At 41.7% G+C, this 18,948-nt stretch overlaps 1 protein-coding gene across 1 annotated transcript in view; it reads left to right on the forward strand.

The window, feature by feature from the left end:
- LOC145411351 (store-operated calcium entry regulator STIMATE-like) overlaps positions 1 to 16,439 on the forward strand; it is a 38,861-nt gene extending 22,422 nt beyond the window's left edge. The window contains exons 4-6 of the mRNA XM_080281377.1: positions 9,566 to 9,762; positions 11,763 to 11,879; positions 16,305 to 16,439. Coding sequence (XP_080137503.1) covers positions 9,566 to 9,762; positions 11,763 to 11,879; positions 16,305 to 16,439 — 449 coding nt within the window. The remainder of the gene's footprint in view (positions 1 to 9,565; positions 9,763 to 11,762; positions 11,880 to 16,304) is intronic.
- Positions 16,440 to 18,948: the final 2,509 nt, after the last annotated feature.

The raw sequence follows: 18,948 nt of genomic DNA on the forward strand, positions 1-18,948 counted from the left end.
TGAAGTAGTCCCCTTAGGCATGTATACAGTGGTCCCAGCATTTTTTCCACAAGTCCATGGGTCCCTGGAAGGCTTCAGGCATAATGGTCTTGAGCACCTCCTTCGATTCTGTCTGGATCTCCTCAGTCGAGTCAAATCGACACCCTTTCAGTCGTAATTTCAGCTTGGGAAACAGGAAAAAGTCGCAGGGGACAAGGTCAGGCGAATAGGGTGGGTGGGGAATGACTACCGTGTTAGTGGAAGCCAGGAACTGCTGGACAACAATTGATGTATAGGTGGGGGCGTTGTCATGATACAGGACCCAGTTCTTGTTCTTCCACTATTCTAGATGATTGCGGTGGATGTTCTCCCTCAGACGCTGCAAAACTTCACAGTAAAACTTTCCTCTGACAGATTGACTGGGTGGGACAAATTCCTCGTGAACAATCCCTTGGATATCAAAGAAAACAATCAACATCGACTTGACATTGCGGCAAACTTGATGTGCTTTTTTCGGCCTTGGTGAATTGGGAGACTTCCATTGCGATGACTGCTGCTTTGTCTCCAGGTCATAACCATTTACCCATGATTCATCACCAGTTATGACCTTGGAGATGAAGGTGGCATCATCTCTGACCTGATTCTTGAGCTCCCTGCAAACTGCAACGCGATGTGCCTTCTGCTCGTCACTCAGCAGTCTTGGCACAAATTTTGCGGCAATGCCTCTCATGCCCAACACATCCAACAGAATGCATTGCACGTTCCCGTACGACAGTCCAACGATATCATAAACATCATGGATAGTTCATCTGTGATCTGCAAGGATAGCCTGACGAGCATTTCCGACATTTTCTGATGTTGTTGCCATTGACAAATGTCCAGAACAGTGATCATCTTCGACGGGCTTTCATCCTTCCTTGAACTACTTGTACCAGAAAAATGTTCAGCTCTGGGACATGGGATTGTCACCAAAGGCTTGCTGAAGCAACCTGTGAGTTTCTGCAGCCGTCCTGTTGATCATGAAGCAGAACTTGATGCAGGTGCTTTGTTCCATGAGGTCAGCCATTGCAAAACTGCCAAACCACCTACACACCATGTTACAATATTAAGGGTAGCTCAGCAATATGTCCGCTCACAGACCCGGCCGGGGCCACACTGATGCACAAGGGGTGCTGCTGGCTCCTCCTAGCAGCAAATGGCAAAACTGCAAATGGTTTGCTCCCTCTGTTCAAATTATTGGAACTTTTAGGTAGCACCCCGTATAACATCCAGAGTGTGGATTTTCATCTTCCAGTGATAATGAAAACTGCTGTATCCAAATGCATTTTAACCAAGGGATCACTGCACAGTATGCTGGTATTTCACTCTCAGACAGGGTACTGAGCCATGGGTAGACAAAATCAAAGCTACGACTCTAACACTGTCGCAAATAATAAGCTCTCATCTCAGTTATATGTTCACCTAACTCAGAGGGGGTTCTCATAAGTTTTGGTCAGTGGGGGAGGGGGAATGCAAGCTGATGGTGACTTCATGATGTTGGTAGCAAGGTTACCTTGTGATTCTTGAAAATGACAAAGCTGCTTGGTGGTGCTTCAGTGTGGTCTAGGCGAAAATGTGCAGGGGACAAGTGTTAGAGACATTGTTTAGAAGAAAGATTGATGTACAGCCAAACCTCACTTTATGATGGGGTTTGGCAAGTGACACCCATTGCCTAGAGGTTTATCATATACAGTCTAAAAACTGTTGGCTGTGCCAGTCAGTAGCTCTGCGGTAGATGATAACCAATCTGTAGTACAGGGTATGTGAGGAAGAACAGCCAGGAGAGCAAAGATCAGTTAGTGAGGAATTTGGAGAGAGGCTCTTGTTTTTTTTATTGTCCTTAATCATTATGGGATTTTGCACAGAAGCCTCAGTGTACTGTAGCTGTGTAGAGACCACCCTGCATTCCCTTAGGAATGTTAGCAGTCATTTATTGTAGATATTAGTCTTTGTAAATTATGCTGACTGTAATTTTGAAACTTTAAGTGGAAAACTGCATACTCCTAAAACAAACTACGATGTTGTTACATTACACCTTCCTTGTGATGCACCAGTATTCTGCATTAGAACTCCTAGTATGAGTAAGATAACTAGATTAAAAGAGTGAATGAAATAATTATAAAAGAAGAGTTGGCTTGCACAAGGAAATGGGGAAAGTAATACACATATGGGCCACAAAAAGTTAAAAAAAATAGCTTTGACCATCGCTACAGGGATACTCACGGTCACTCAGTGAGGCCAGGTAGAACTTCTTATACAGTACGCCATTCTGGTGATTTATTGCATAGTGAGGCTCAACTGTCTGGTGTTTACAAGAGGCAGGATGGAGGAGGATTTCAGCTAAGTATATAGTAGGTGATTTTGGCAGGTATTAGTTCTTGGGAGGTTAAGAATCTGTGATGAGTGGGGTAGGGCTTAAGAATGTTGAGTGTGGGGTTTTTGTTGTTCTCTTTTGGCCTTGGCCTGTGTGGCCAAGCAGACCTGTCAATCACAGATAAGCTCCTTCTGCAGGGCCTCTCTACAGGTACAGTGCCGTACATAACACCATGTAGGGATCTGGTACTCCCATGTAGTAAACAGCACATCACCCAAGTCTGACCAGGGTAATTCTCTTGGTGAGATGCAGGGAATTATGAGGCAGTTTGGCTCTCAATTAGATGTCACAGCTGCTCTAACCCTAGGGTGCACAGCACCATCATGAGTAGGCTCCATGCCAATGCTTGAGCTTGGGGTGAGGAGGGTGAGTGAAAGAACAGTAATGATAAAGATCCTGGTTGTTAGTCGTATCCTGGCTATTGTTTTGGAATACGCACTGCAGGTGAAGCCATGTAAGAGGCGTAGAAAGGTTTTGGGATGAACTGTTGCTTGCAGTGGTGTAATTACATGAGAAAGAGATTGTGATGTTGAGTAACCTTTTAAAGATATTTGGATGAACAAGTTCATGGGTATGAGGGAGTGCATAGTGGACTGGAAGGCAGGAGAGTACAGTGTGAATTCAGCGATACATTCAACCTGTTCATATGTAATGTAGTATTTATGAAGAGATTTAGCAAACTGCTTTATTTGGAATGAGAGGTACTGGGAATCAGATTGGTGATTTAATTAGTTAGAAGACAAGTTGAAGAATGTTAAATTAGCAAAAGTGATTGGCACAGAGGAACATGCCCCATAGCACATGTTGTTTGTGTGTCTTGATACTGAAAAGAAATGGGGAAAGAGGAAAGATGTATTTCCTGAGAAGAAGAGTGAAAGTTGAAGAATCAGTATTATTTTGTTTCATTTCATTTATGAAGTCTCCAACATGCATCCATCTGTCTTGTTCTCCTAATGGTAACTCTCTGTGCTGCTTGATCTCTGGCAGCCTCTCTGCGTAGTCTCTTAGCCCTGAGGTCACAGTATAAGCTCGTCCCAAGTCTTTTTCAGTCCACCTCGTAATTATACCCTTAGCATTCAAACCTCTCACCCTCTGCACTGTTTTGTCAGTTTCCATCCTCTCAACATGCCCAAACTCTCTCAGTCTCAGTCTACCCCTCTCAGCTCTTCATTCGCAGTGATTGGATGTACAGTGCGGAAGATCTTACGTAGGATAGAGCTGTATGAGATCAGTAGGACACGTTAAAATTTGGCCCCTGAGAATCAGAAGACAGTGTCTTTGGCTCAACAAATGGACCACCTAGGCACAATATATTGTAAATGTGAAGAAAGTGGGAAGAAAGGGAATAGAGGATATGTTTGGTCCCTTTCCCTAAGGACTCCAGTCATTTCATTTTGATGTATAGGAGTGTAGTCAAGTGCAGATTGCTAGTGCAAGATGTATAGGAGAGCATGCAGAACTGGTTATGGTATCAATACAGGAGGTAAGATAAAAGTACCAGGATCTTCATTTAATTTTCAAAATTTTCATGTCCTTTTTTCACCAACAGACTGTTTCTTGCACTATGAGTTTTCATATGTGTTAAGCATAGGAAATCTGCCATTTTATGTGTGAAAATTTAATATGAATGAAAGGAAGGTGTGAGTGCCCACTATCCTCACATGTGTTGTGCTGCTTTTAGGTGACCCTACTGTGAGACATGCCAAATGGCTCACTGTAACCCAGGAAACAGTTTACTGTAGTAGGTGACAACTAGATAACTAAATGATGAATGTTGGTCTATTGGGTTAAGGCATTCCAACTGGATTGTGCCCAGAAAGGTTTACATGTGAGGAATAGTTGAGATTAATTGCTCACTTAATGTCACTTGGGCAAGTGAGGCTGATCACTCTCACCTCAACCTGCCCCATGCCAGTGCCGTTTTAAAACGGTCTGACGTAATTGCGCGCTAAGTGCCAGTGCTGTTTTAAAACAGTCTCGATTTAATAAATTCATTGTGACCGCAATTTTCAAGTTAGGCGCGCAAAAATCGGTGTGCTTGTAGGGCAACCCTTCCTCTATCTGCCCTCAGGCGGCCTGGCCCATACACCCACGCGCTCCTGCCACACGCTTGCCCTGCCTCTCTGCTTGTGTCAGTCATACAGTGCAGTGATGTGTCGCCGTGGTCTCTCTGACGAGGAGATTCAGGACCTCCTGAGGGTTCCCTACAGTGGGGAAAGTGATCTGGAGGATGACGATGTGCATGATAAGGACAACATCCAGCCTGAGGAGGAAAATAGTAGTGATGACGAAATTCCCTCACCTAGAAAATCCAGGTATGTGGGCTACACTAGGGAAACACATGGTAGGAGGCTATCTGCACATCGTCGTCTTGCATGTCACGACGATGAGGAGGAAAGGGAGGAGGAAGGTAGTCCTTAAGTTGAGGGGTGGTTGGGGAGGCAAAGCATTTCACCATGTGGGGAGGAAAGTGTGAGGAGGAAGCATGGAAGATTTGGGAAAGTTCCATTGTCGGGGGAGGGTGACTCATCTCGCCCGTGCTCTCCCTTGCCCCCACGTGACCCAGCTCAGCCCAGCACCTCAGGACAAAGTCTTCCCGCCTTCCCCACACCCAGCACCTCACGTGAAACTCTTCCCTCATTCCCCACACTTCCCCATGCTTCCCCACAGCCCGAGGAACACGGAGGCGACGATGATGATGAGGAAACGACGTGGGAGTGGGAGGACAGTAGTGACTTTGTCCCCGTTCACCCACGAAAATGAGGCCGGGTGTAGTGTCCCTGAACTTCACCATACCTCCACTAGGCTTGACTCTTTCAGGAACTACTTTCCTGTGGAGATTGTTTTGAAGATTGTGACCCTGACCAACGCCTTTGCTGCATTTGAACGTGGGGGAACAACACAGACACGACACAGCCGATTGTTTGAACCTGACGTGACCCTGGGTGAAATGTATGTGTTCCTAGCACTTGTGCTTTTGACGGGGATATTGAAAAAAAATCATATTCCCCAGATTGGACTGTGGATCCAGTAATGGTGACACCATTTTTTGGCAAGTTGATGGGAAGGAATCGTTTTCAATACATCCTGAGCCGCCTTCATTTTTTTGACACCCTTGATCCTGCTAACGCAAACAACACAGACAGGATGAGGAGGATACGTCTGGTTTTTGATCACCTTCGAGAGAAATTCCGTACCTCCTTCTCTCCATACCGAGACCTCATCATAGACAAGAGTCTAGTGCTATAGAGAGGTAATATTGCTTTTCTTCAGTATATCCCCAGCAAAAGACACAGGTTTGGCTTCAAAATCTTCGTGATGTGCGACTGTAAGACTGGGTATGTGCAGGACATAGTTCTGTACGCAGGTGTTCAGATTGACATCACAGAAGATAGATGTTTGGGACTCTCAGGGGCTGTGGTAAAAATGATGATCAAGGAATACCTTCATCATGTGCACGTCTTATACCTCGATAATTTGTACACAAGCCACCTTCTCGCCAGGTACCTTCACCTGCAGGAAACTGGTCTGTGTGGCACTGTAAAGAAGAACCGTCGGCACATGGTGAAGGTGGGTAGGAAGCTTCAGAAAAACGAGGTTGTTTTTTACAAATCACATAATATCCTCACAACAGCATGGCACCACAACCGCGAAGTATTCCTCCTCTCGTATGTTCATCGGCCCCTTGTACACCACACAGCAGTGTAGATTACAGGGCAGAAGGGAGGCGCCACGTCTGGAAACCAGAACCTGTCTTGGCGTACAATGTGAATATGCGACAGGTGGATCAATCATACGCCATGATTTCAAGCATTGACTGTGCCAGGCCCACGATGAAGTTGTATAAAAAATTATTCTTCCATCTCCTCGACATCACCGTCCTCAGTGCTCACTATCTCCACGCACATACCACTGGCATCCAGGAGACCTTCGGGGGCTATATTCATGAGCTGGTGCGGGAGATAGTGGGGGAATATGGGGAAGATATAAGTACTGCTCGTCACCACCACACCGCCGCCGCACGTCTCTGCCTCACCTCTAGACACTTCCCCAAAATCGTCCCTCCAAGTGGAACACGTCAAAATCCCCAGCGACGGTGTCACATGTGTGCAGACAGCACTGTAAGGCCACGTACTCAGCGGAAGGACTCAAGGTATATGTGTGCAGAGTGTGATGTAGGACTGTGCGTATACCCATGCTTCGAGGAGTATCACACTCTCGCTAACTATTGAGAAACAATAGTGTGGTAATAACAAGCGATAAAAAGATGCTCCAAAAGTGTTGTAAATACAAATAAAGACGCTCAGAAAGTGTTATAAGTACTGCATACAGTGATGACATGTTGTAAATATTTTCTCGTAAGTGTAAGGACTGAACATTGTGGAGTAAAGTTTTACGTATGTTCTCGTAAGTGTTAGGCGAAATATTCACAGTGAGATGATCAAAATTACTTTGGTAATGTCTGTGTATACTGAAGGCATGTTGTAAATAATTTATAGTAAGTGAAAGGGCTGTACATTGTGAAGTCAAGTTATGCATATTTTCTTGTAACGGTAAGACAATGCATTCACAGTGATACGTATAGTGTTGCATGAGTAAGTTATTTTTTTCCCCAAAAAACACAATTTCTCTGTGAAATAAGATTTTTTTTTTTTTTTTTTTTTTTTTTTTTTTTTTTTTTTTATGGATGTGAAGTGGACAGAAAAGTGTTAAGACCATTCCTATACCCTCCCTGAGTCACGTTGGCGAGAATACCTGAGTTTACCTTGCATAGAAAATGGGTTTTCTCTCACCGCCGCTGGGGATTCCCCGCTCGCTCATACTTGCGGGCGGCCAGAGAGACTACGAAAAACTCACTTCCAGCCTCTGGTGAGTTTTTTTATGGTCTATTCATTTTTTCACATCAAAATCTATCATTTTAGCCTTAAAAAAATAATAATAATAAGAAATTGGCCGGCACGGGGGTGACACTTACCGTAGGGCTTGAAGTGGCCGGCATGTGGCGGGTTAAATGGAACTTAGTAGCCTAGTCCCCAGCCTCAGTGCTGCAGATGGGGCAGAAAAGGAATGGATGATGAAAGTAGATGGATGAATGTGAGTTATTATTACACATTATGCATTTTTTTTTTTTTTTTTTTTTTTTTTTTTTCAACTTGGCATTACAGCACAGACGTTTGTGTGGGAAGGGTAGGTAAGACCAAAACTATTTATGGAGGATGGAGTTGTGACAGGAGATAGAATATGTTGTGAGTGAGGCAGGTGAATCTGTGAAGTGCCTTAAAGATTGCCCCACCTTCAGACTTAGAGAGGCTTAAGATATTTTTTTTTTTTTTTGTCCCCACTGATTCAGTTGTCCATCACTGCATTTACTTTAAATCATTACACTTGTAGAACAGTCAGCTAGTATTCCAGTCCTTGGTTGTTATCAGAAGCATGAACAAAAAATTATGCCTCTTGTAATAGTACAGTGTAACAACAAAATTCAAAGTGTACAGTACATAACCAAGGATAGTTGAAACTTAACTTGAACTTTAAAAGTAGTAATTAATGGATATCCCAGTCTGATCTCTGTCAAAACATATCTTTGCAGGCTAGATGACCTAAGCTACTGTGATTTTCCTTGTCTTGAAGTAGTATTTAATTGGCTATCCATGGCTTACCTTATAGCGTAGATGTACATGTAGCAGGCCAAATTGCATACTACAATATCTTTGTCTTATGCTCGTAGTAATGGTAATTGGCTGTCCTCGTATCATCTCAGAAACATACCATCAGCAGGCCAAATTTGGAGGCTACCTTTGGGAGCTAAAATGGAAGTGATTTGAAATATTGTAGTATCAGAACATTAAATGTCATAGGAACTTTTTAGGCTCAAATTTTCAAGGTTGCACTGAATATTATGATCTTTCAACAGTCTCAGAGTCTTCACCAGTTTCACGCATATAGACAGTTTTGTCCAAAATCACATTTTGATAGATGTATATTGCAAGCATGAAGAACAGTGAGATGGAAGGAAGATCATATGTGAAGCTTCGTTTCTCGTATGATTCATGTCTTTAAATAAAAGAACCTTGCTTTATATTTGCCATCTCAATTGAGCCTGATAAATTTTTGGTTGTGGTACTGTATTTAGACATAGACGAGGTCTGTTCAAAAAGTATCAGACCTTAGGCCTTAAAAAAAACAAATAGCTGACTTGTTGAGATGGGACATTAATCTCCCTCAAAGCAGGCCTCATCTTACTTGACACACATGCCCCAAAGTTCTTTCCACCGCCTGAAACATTTTTCAATGTTTCTGGTATCTCCTACAGGTGCTTCGTCGCATTCATCATGATTTCTTCTCTTGTCTCAAATCGGGAACCACTCAACAGAGTTTTGAGCTTGGGGAATAACCAAAGGTTGCATGGAGCCATGTCAGGTGAGTAGGGAGCCAGCCGGACCTGCAGGATGTTGTGCTTGCCCAAAAATTCCTGAATCAGTTGAGAAGAATGGGCAGGGGCAGTGTCATGGTGCAGCTTCCAACTTGCCACTTTCCAAAGGTCTGGTCTCTTCTGCCGAACTGCATCACGAAGACGATGGATAACTCCGAGGTAATAATAGTTGTTGACAGTCTGATCATCTGGTGTGTTATTTGTGATGCGCAACACCACATGGCAGTAGAAAAAAAAAAAAAAAGTCAACCTGCAATTGCCTTTCACCTTGCTGCTGACCTGTTGTGCTTTTTTTGTCCGAGGGGACCCTGCATGATTCCACTGGGATGGCTGTGCTTTGGTTTCTGGGTTGTACCTGTATGCCCAGGTCTCTTTTCCAGTGATAACAGTCTACAGAAAGTCTGGGTCGCGATTTGCACACTCCAGCATGTCTTGAGCAATGGTCATCCAAGAGAAGAGATCATGACGAATGCGACGAGGCTCCAGCAGGAGATACCAAAAACCAACTTGGAAAAATGTTTCAGGCAGTGGAAAGAACACTGGGCTATGTGTGTCATGTCAGAAGGGGCCTACTTTGAGGGGGATTAATGTCCTAGCTCAACAAGTTAGCTATTCATTTTTTTAGAGCCTAAGTCCGGATACTTTCTGAAGAGACCTCGTACATGTACAGTATGTAAATTAGTTTGCATTATTAAATACAGTACTAGTACAGCACCTAATTCAGGTGGTATAATTTGCAGGTCGTCCTCCATCAGTGGTAGCTTGGAGTCATCAGTGTGCAGTATATGTGGCCATTATGGTGGTGGAGAAGGTGCTTATCACTGGCCTTATGGTATTACAGTTCTGGTCTACAGTAAGGGACTTCATCCTCGCACCCATCACAGACCCCCAAGTCAGGGTTGTCATCGTTGTTCTAGTCATTCCATTCTTTGTCAATGTGAGTATATGAATACCCATTAACTTCTGTAAAACTGCATTTTATGTAATGGCATGCAAGGTGACCTTTTAGACTTAAATTTTCACACTTAAAACTTGGGAGTCATTATTACTTTAATTACTCTGTTATTATTAACCCCAGATCTAGTTTTATATTTCAGTTTATTCTTGCTACTTTCAAATTACATTATTCAACTTAAGGAATGCCTCCCTTATTGAATGGGATAGTGAAGGCTATATCTAACTTCTGTAGCTCTAGATGTCTGTCATAAGCTGAGTCAAATCACTTGATAGCAGAGAGAATGAATGAAAATGACATACTCAGGCTGAAGGTGTTAAAATCCTGCTGTATATATTGGTACAGACAGATGTTCAGATCTTGCAGTATATATTGGTACAGGCAGATGGTATAATTCAGCAGTATATGTTGGTACAGGCAGATGTTAAAATCTTGCGATACATTTTGGTACAGGTGGATGTTAAAATCATGCAAAATATGTTGGTGCTGTCAGAAGATGTTCATATCATGCAATATATGTTGGTACAGACAGATATTAAAATCCTGCAGTATATGTTGGTACAGGCTGATGGTATTACAGTCCTGCTGCATACTGTACATTGGTATTGTGGATGATGACAAAGGGGTGATCCTTGTGCACATCTGCAACAGTATGACACAACTCCCTTCCCAATTTGTATAGGTAGCAGTAGAGTAATTTGTAGCAGTACAGTGAATACTGAATGGTAATATGCAGTCAAGTCGTGTTACATGTCTGTTCACTCTGTGATAAATTGCAATAACGATAATTCATGAGTTATAGTTCTTTTGAATAGCAATAAAAATTTGTTTCTCTAGAACGATAATTGCCATGGTCACTTCCAAGAATCTCATGCAGATGCGGTGGTACATGCAAGCCGAGAATCAGCTGTCTGAGCCAAGATGGCCACTCAGTGTTTACATTCGCTGTGATCATCTGCCTTTCGTTCCATTTTGTGCATGAAAGACCAATGAAATGCCATTGCAGTTGTCATATAACAGTGTAAGTGTGTAACAAATACCGTAGTGTGGTGTGTGATATTAAATGATGTGTTAACTTTTTTTTGCACAAAATACCTTAACCTGTGCCTTGGAAATTGTGTGTACCACATGTACACAGCCTCTCTAATCAGTTGATGAAGGGGCCTCCTAGTCAGCTGATTGAGCCAAGATGGCTGTTCAGTGTTTACATTCTCTGTGATTGTCTGCCATTTGTTCCATTTTGTACATGAAAGGCCACTGAAACCCCATTGCAATCACCAGATAACAGTGTCAGTGCATAACAGACAGTGCAGTGTGCAGTTTTAAGTGAAAAATTTTCTTGTGTTAAATACAGCCTAAATGGGTAAGCTTTTTTTCCTTTTAGATTTCAGGTTTCTTGGTCAAGGGCCCCCTCTCAGTCCCCATTTAAACCATGTTATATTGACCTCATTATAGGATAATTTTTTTTGCAATGGCTTTTCACTTGATGCATCCCCATCATATAGCTAGTCATGACTGTATAATACCGTGAATAAAAATGTGCCTTTAGAGTTATACAGTATATTTAGCCTTCAGAGTTTGATTTTGTGACCCATCAACTCCTCTTTCCACAAAGTTTTGAAACATACCAGGAATCCCTGTTTTCCGATAAGATACGCTGTCGAGCACAATTTTTGCCCAACGTGCAACTTTAGGAACATATCTGTTGCATTGGTGGAGAGGCACCTGTATATGGTCATTAATATTCATCATCATCATCATCTTGATGATCCTGTTTTCCTTTAGTAAATGGGATGGTTTGTATGTAGTAGTAGTACTATAACAGAAAAGCAAAAAATTTGGAGAACTGTTAGCTTAGACTCCTCAGAGCCTCATGAAATGGGCCATAGATAATTCACTCATCATTCAAGCTGTCTGTATTGCTTATACATTATATTCATCACTGATCATGTTGAGAATTTTTCCAATATTATTATCTGCAGGCTCTGATCTTCTGGGTGACGGATAATTTCCTGATGTTGAAGGTGAGACGCAGCAGGGATGAAGAGGCAAGTTACCATGACAGTTCCTCTTCTAGCTCCTCACAAAGCTATTCAAAGGTTGGTTCATTGCTAAATTCTCTTTCTCTCAGTCCTACCATATCTGCTCTATCTGTCTATCTGTTTCCACATTCTTCCTCTACTTCCACTTCACTCACATGCACTCTCCTAGTCAATGTAGCATATTCTGTTCTTTCCACAAATGAAGAGCCCACTCTGCTGTACTGTATTTTAGATTAATTTATATTACAATACAGTAAAATGATACGGATACTCTACCTCATATTCAGCTACCAAGAAATGGATTTCCTGAAATCTGTCTATTTTTAATGTCTTCCTGGGCATGTTCTTTCATTTACAAGAGTAAAAAGTATATTTACATTGAAAAAAAGGGAAATTTTTGCTGTTATTTATTTTCAAAATTGCCTGTGTTCATGTGGGTGCTGACATGGTTTGTAGTTCAAAGTCTTGTCACTACATGGTGTTGTGGAGTTGATGAGATCATCATTGCCAGATGTACATTTAATGTCACATAGGCACTTGATTCATCAACATCACCACTAAAAACTCTTATTAGGGTCTTTGAACTGTTAAAAGAGTGTGAAAACCTCATTTGTTGTGAAACTGCCAACAGAAAATATTCATTATTAGGAATGACAAAGAGGTGGGGGCACACACCATCCACTCACTCGATGTGGTGATGCTCTCGGATGCCTGTCCTTTCCTTTCTTCTTTCCCTCCTTCCTCTTTTGTATTTCTTTCCTTCATTCTTTCCTCGTCCTTCTATCTACGACTTTACACTGAATGACAAGTCATGTGGTTTCCAGTACACCAGGAAACCATTTATTACACTGGTTGGCTCCTGGTGGTTTAGTGGGCAATTAAAGCACTCCAGTTGGATTGAGCCAGTGCAGGTTTATATCCAAGGGGCAGTTGGGGTTTATTGTTCATGTAATGACACTCAGGGATTAGTGAGGCTGGTCGCTCTCATCTTAAATGTCAGGAGCAACGTGCCTAGTCCTGGACTTCTGTACCTCATGGGGCAGCACTGGGTTAGATAATGGATGGATGGAAGAATGACAAAGAGCATTTGAATATTAAGAAAATGAAAGCGGTGCATCAATGAAGTTACTTAGTGACCAGTATAATGGTGGCACCTCGACTATTCATCTATCTATCTATCTATCTATCTATTGCCAGACGCCTCAATCCCGTTTGGGGTGGCCACAAACAAATCGCCTCCAAGTCGCCCTGTCCCCTGCCATTTCACTGCCCTGCTCCCAGCTCACACCCCCCTCTCTCATATACCTCTCCACCCCATCCCTCCATCTCATCCTCGGCCTCCCCCTCCCTCTTCCCCCCTCCACCTCACTCACATACACTCTCTTCGTCAGTCTTTCACCCTCCATCCTCTCCACATGGCCAAACCACCTCAGTGTATTCCTCATAACGCTTCCTATCACATCCACATCCACACCACAACGCTCCTTTATATCCTCATTCGTCAGCCTGTCTCTCCACATGACTCCACAGGCTCCTCTTAAATAACTCATTTCCACTGCTCTTACTCTTGACTTGTGTCCTTCCAACAATGTCCAAGCTTCACTTCCGTACGTTAGAGTTGGTATCACAATACTGTCATGTAGTAACTTTTTCACTTCCATGCTCACTTCCCTGTTTCTTATCACTGCTTTCAAGGAACCAGCAACCTTTCTTCCCTGCTGTACCCTTTCAAGCACTTCACCCTCCAAACCTCCATCCTTACTCATCACACTACCCAAATACTTAAACGTACTCACATTTTCCAATTCCTCACCATCCAACCTCGCTGTACATTCACTAACTTCACCTCTCTCAAAGACCATCACTTTACTCTTCCCTACATTCACCTTTAGGTTCCATTTCTTACACACTCTCTCAAACTCATCCACCAAGCCTTGCAACTCCCCTTCGTCTTCACTCAACAACACAGTATCATCTGCAAACAACAGTACAGGGAGTTTCCAAACACTATCCTCTCTCACCAGGGCCACTCCAACATCCACTACCCTACCTTGTACCTCTTTTATTACCCCATCCATGTACAGATTGAACAACCACGGAGACATGACACATCCCTGCTTCAAACCAACTCTCAAAGGGAAAAATTCACTCAGTTCACCATCCACATGCACATCAGTTCTTCAAAATGGTAGGAAAATATTAAATTGTTGTGTTAAATAATCTCATGGTTGAAACTGAAACTCAAATATTTCGTTAAATAAGTCAATGCCCTGTCAAGTATGTATCTATCTATCTATCTGTAGCTTGACACCATAATCGGTTAAGGGATGGCTTTTTGACTTTGATTTAGTTGTTTTACAGGGAGGGGCACTAACCTTCTATTAGTAATGATTACGGTACATAGGACCGATAATGTCAGTGCAAATATTTAAGTTCCTGTGCACAAATCATGGGATAGGCTGTGACTCACTTTCTTCCTCTGTTCAATGTTACACACACACACACAGTTTTGTTTTTGAGATCACAAGTTTTTAGGTGATGTACTCATGGCCTGCTTATGGCAAGTGTGAATGTTCCTGATTTGTGGGAGGTAGATTATTGTTTACTGTTTATACAGTACAGGTATACTGTATTATTTTTTTGATTTTTCACGTTTAAATGAAGGAGCAAGACAAGAAAATTAAGTAGAAAAAAAAATAATGTTATTTGTTTGTATTTGGCCATGTGGAGAGGATGAAGAATGAGAGACTAATGAGGAGAGTGTATGTGATTGAGGTGGAGGTGGAGAGAGGGAGGGGGAGACTAAGAAGAAGATGGAGGATGGAGTGGAGAGGTATATGAGAGAGGGAGGTGTGAGCTGGGAGCAGGGCAGTGAAATGGCGGAGGACAAGGTGACATGAAGGTGATTAGTTTGTGGCCACCCGTTATGGGATTATCCCTCTCACATCAGGTGGCACGGCAACATGTCATCAAGGAAATGTCTGTAGTCGTTGGGTGGCACATGTACGTGTTCTGGACTTTTTATGTTTGTGCTTCAGTACTGGGGGCCCAATTGTGGTTCAGTATCAGGTGGTGGAGTTGCTGTCACGGGAGGACTATTTTATTGTCCACTATTTTTGTGACGTACGAGAAGTACAGCACTGTTTGTCGAGGCATGCGGTACGAGGTGTTTTGCCGCCTCCGCAGTTTACTTGAATCTGATGGAAGCAGTGTCAGATGATGCAGATTATGTTGTTAGACGAAAGTGAGAGTGAAAATGAAAGTATATTATGAAAGGAAAGAAAAAGAACAGCTTTGAGTTTATCATTATACCGAATGGCATACTTCTGGCAGTGGAGCTCCAGCACCACAGGTTTTGACAGCTCACCGCACAGGTAATTATTATTTGTTTTTACATGATGTTAGACATCATTTTACTCAGGAAATTATGGTCTATTTTTGGTGAGGAATATTTTGTCAGAACAACTATCTTTATGTAATATCATACCCCCGGTGTGGAACATCCATTAAAAATAAAACACCCATAGTGAAAGGGTTAAGGTGCCTGGCAGTGGATAGATAGACAGACAGTTTCTGTTGTCACCAATTACTCAGCACCAACCTATTTTTCTCCGTAAAAACTCCATTTAACTTTGAATAATTTAAAATGAGCGAGATTTTTGTAATACCAAACAGTATTTAAGTATGATATTCTACTACAGTACATCACTTTAGATTTGTAATCTTCATAAGGAAACAGTGGCAGAAAATTGCTGAAATTTTGGGGAAATTTCTGGTAATTTTTTTTATTTGGGGGGGTCTGGTATTGTTAGTCATACAACTCTCATCAAAGTATGCAAAATACTTGGAAATCATCTTTTTCAGTGGGGGATTATCTTTGAACTTGCTCCAGTCCCCATATCCCAGCCATTAGGGCAGATAGTTTTACGTTGTTATATTCTTCTTGTTTCTATCTGTCTGTATATCCAGATGCCATAATCCTTTGTGGGGTGGCCATTTGCATTTGAGTTAGTTCTTTTATGGGGAGGGGCACTAATCCTCCACCAACCCATATGTTAACATGTAGGGAACATTTATGGGTTCATTATATGGTTACCTCTCAGCATTGTAAATGGTTTCTTGACTTAAAGGAAACCATTAGGCTTGTCACTCTATTTGAAACCACCTGAAAAGGAAAGAAAAGTAATAAAAAGTGAAAGATGGGAGAAGTAAGAAGAGAGGAGGGTAGAAGCAGAAAAAGAATGATAAAGGTGCATTAAGAAGAGGGCGGCACTAGATCAGGTGAGTGAATAATGGTCGCCACCACGTACCACCAGTATTATTTTAGTCTAGGAAAGACACTTGAATTAGGAAGGCCTTCATTAACCATTTTCACCACCTAAGTGTTCTCCAATTAAAAAAATGGGGGGGGGGGAGCTGAAATGCTTAATGGTACATGTATAGTGAGTTTAGCTTGTGAGTAATGACAGTCTATCTTGGCAGGTGCGGTACAAGCGTAGAGACATTCGTCAGGAGGATGAGTCAGATGTCCTCTTATCCTCGTCATCTAATGATGATGAATTATTAGGAAAGAATGAGAACCTTCAGGAAAGGCATGTAAGCCGGATAATTGCTTAGTGTGTGAGTATCATTGCTGTGAGTATAACTAGAATAAGTGTATATATATATATATATATATATATATATATATATATATATATATATATATATATATATATACAGTAATTACAGTATAGATATATATATATATATATATGCAGTATATCCTGTGCTCCTCATGGGGCAATACAGGAGTGGATGATGGATGGATATATATACAGTATATATATATATATATATATATATATGTATGTATGTATGTACAGTATGTATGTATACATACATAGACATGTATACAGTACATTCAGCGAGTGCTTACATAATGCACAATCCTATAGCACGAAAGTCACATTACATGGGAGGCAAATTTTATGGCCAAATTTAGTCACAATGCGATAATGATAGACATCGTGTGAATAGAGGAAGCTGCCCATTTTTTTAAACACCAAGGCCCCAAATTTTGGTTCAGACAGTCTTAATGCGGCAAACTAGGGGCATAATGCGGTCAGAACAGACACAACGCAGCCAATGATAGTCATGGTGTAGGTTGCATCAGCCTGTGACGTATTGCTATCGCATGTCTGCACAGGGTGTTGTCACGGCCCACAGAACATTCCTGTCCCAGTTGAGCCTACCCTCTCCCCTTGTTCTGGCTGCACACGTGCTCTGTGTAATTTTTGCTCCTCATTTTGGCCACGGAACCCCACTTCACCTCCCCTCAGCAAGCCCATAGCCTCTTTCATTCAAGGTGAGGAAGCCTTCAGTGTTTGTATGTAATGAAGTCTTTATTAGGTAGGTAAATGTCCTGAGAAAAAACTCTGAAAATTTCCCCAAAAGGTGAAAATGGGGATGGCTTGGGTACCATGAAATCCATTAACATGTAAACGTATGGCCCAATAATGCGGAAATCTCATAAAGCAGGAGCTTCAGGGTACAGTATTCCCGTGTTAAGTGAGCGCTCGCTGTATGTATATATTCCGGTATATACATATATATATTCACAGATATATCAGTTCACCCAGTTTGTATGCATGGAAAGTTTTTAATGATCCTGACTGTGAACTGTCTGCCATTTTGTAATATTGCAAGAGTCCTGTGCAGTATTTTTCTTATGAAAAAAATGTAGTCTATAGTAAATCATATGCCTGGGAAATTTTTACCACACCCTTGATGTTTCATGGTAATTTAACAATGCCTTTGTCCTGCATTCATTTTTTTTTTTTTTTTTTTTTTTTTTTTAAATGAGGAAGCAGTTGCGTGTGGTATTGCCTTAATGTCAGGTTTATTTGCCTGTTGACAGTGGAGAAACTTAGATTCATTAGCATTAAAATATTCAAGTTTTAAAGAATAGGAGGAAAGTTCTGGTCAGCGGGCTGTGAATCTTTCATGTGATATATTTCAGCATGCATTATTGTGCGATGTGTTTCAGAATTTAGGTGATAAATAGAGACTGGTAAATTTCAGTTACTATGTTGAATGACATTTATATATTTTGTATGGGATCATGTCTTTTAGGTTTGGTAAATTATGACTGTGAAGCCTCAACATTTGCATGATTTTGATTCTGAGGATCGCATACAGTATTCATTGCAAGTTCATAAATGTTGTATAATAGAAATCCAGATGAAGACAGTTTTGTTTCTGGCACCAAAGTCCATCATTTCACCTCACTAGTCCCATTTATTATCCCATCCATATATGAGTCATATATCACATATAACAACACACGCTTTCAGACTCAGTACTCATCTTAGTCCCTTTGTACAAGCACATTATGCTTTAGAAATTGCCCTTTAGTATTCACACATGTGAACACTCCATTTTGTAGCTACACATTCTCTGTACTTTTCAGAGACAGTTTTTGCAAGCAGTCAGTGCACTGAAAATCAGTACTCCCTTCATACTCTTAACATATAACTATAGACACTCAGACACTGCACCAGCATTCTTTTCTCATGAAATCGCTCTGTGGGCATTCTTTGTATATACCGTTTGATCACATTGCTACATATCATGCTTACATGGTATGTTGACAGTGTTTATTCCTGAGTGCTTCAGATGTTTGCTTGTGAAAATGTTTTTGCCTGCTTCACTGGTATTTTCCCACAAATATTACACATAGGTACTGTATATCTCTCTGATTGTGTTGAACATTGGTACTGCTATGCATGTTGTCCTTCAGTATCTGTCTGTCTATTGTCTGATGCCTTCATCATATAAGGGGTGACCACAGACAAATAACCTTCATATTTCCCTGTCCTCTGCCGTATGGCAGCCCTCTCTCCAGCTTACACACCCCTCTCTCATATCTCTCTCCACTTATCTTTCCGTTTCATCCTTGGTCTCCCCCATTCTCTCTCTCTCTTTCTCACCACCTCACCCACATACACTCTTCTAGTCAGTCTCTTATTCTCCATCCTCTCCACATGGCCAGACCATCTCAGTAGTACTCTTAACACTTTCAGTCATATCCACAACAGTATTTCACAAATGGAACAGTATGCAAATGTTGAAGCCTGATTGTACT

The sequence above is a fragment of the Coenobita brevimanus genome, chromosome 89 (genome assembly GCF_032717465.1).
Source record: "Coenobita brevimanus isolate Jiangsu-jjx chromosome 89, ASM3271746v2, whole genome shotgun sequence".
NCBI lineage: Eukaryota > Metazoa > Arthropoda > Malacostraca > Decapoda > Coenobitidae > Coenobita > Coenobita brevimanus.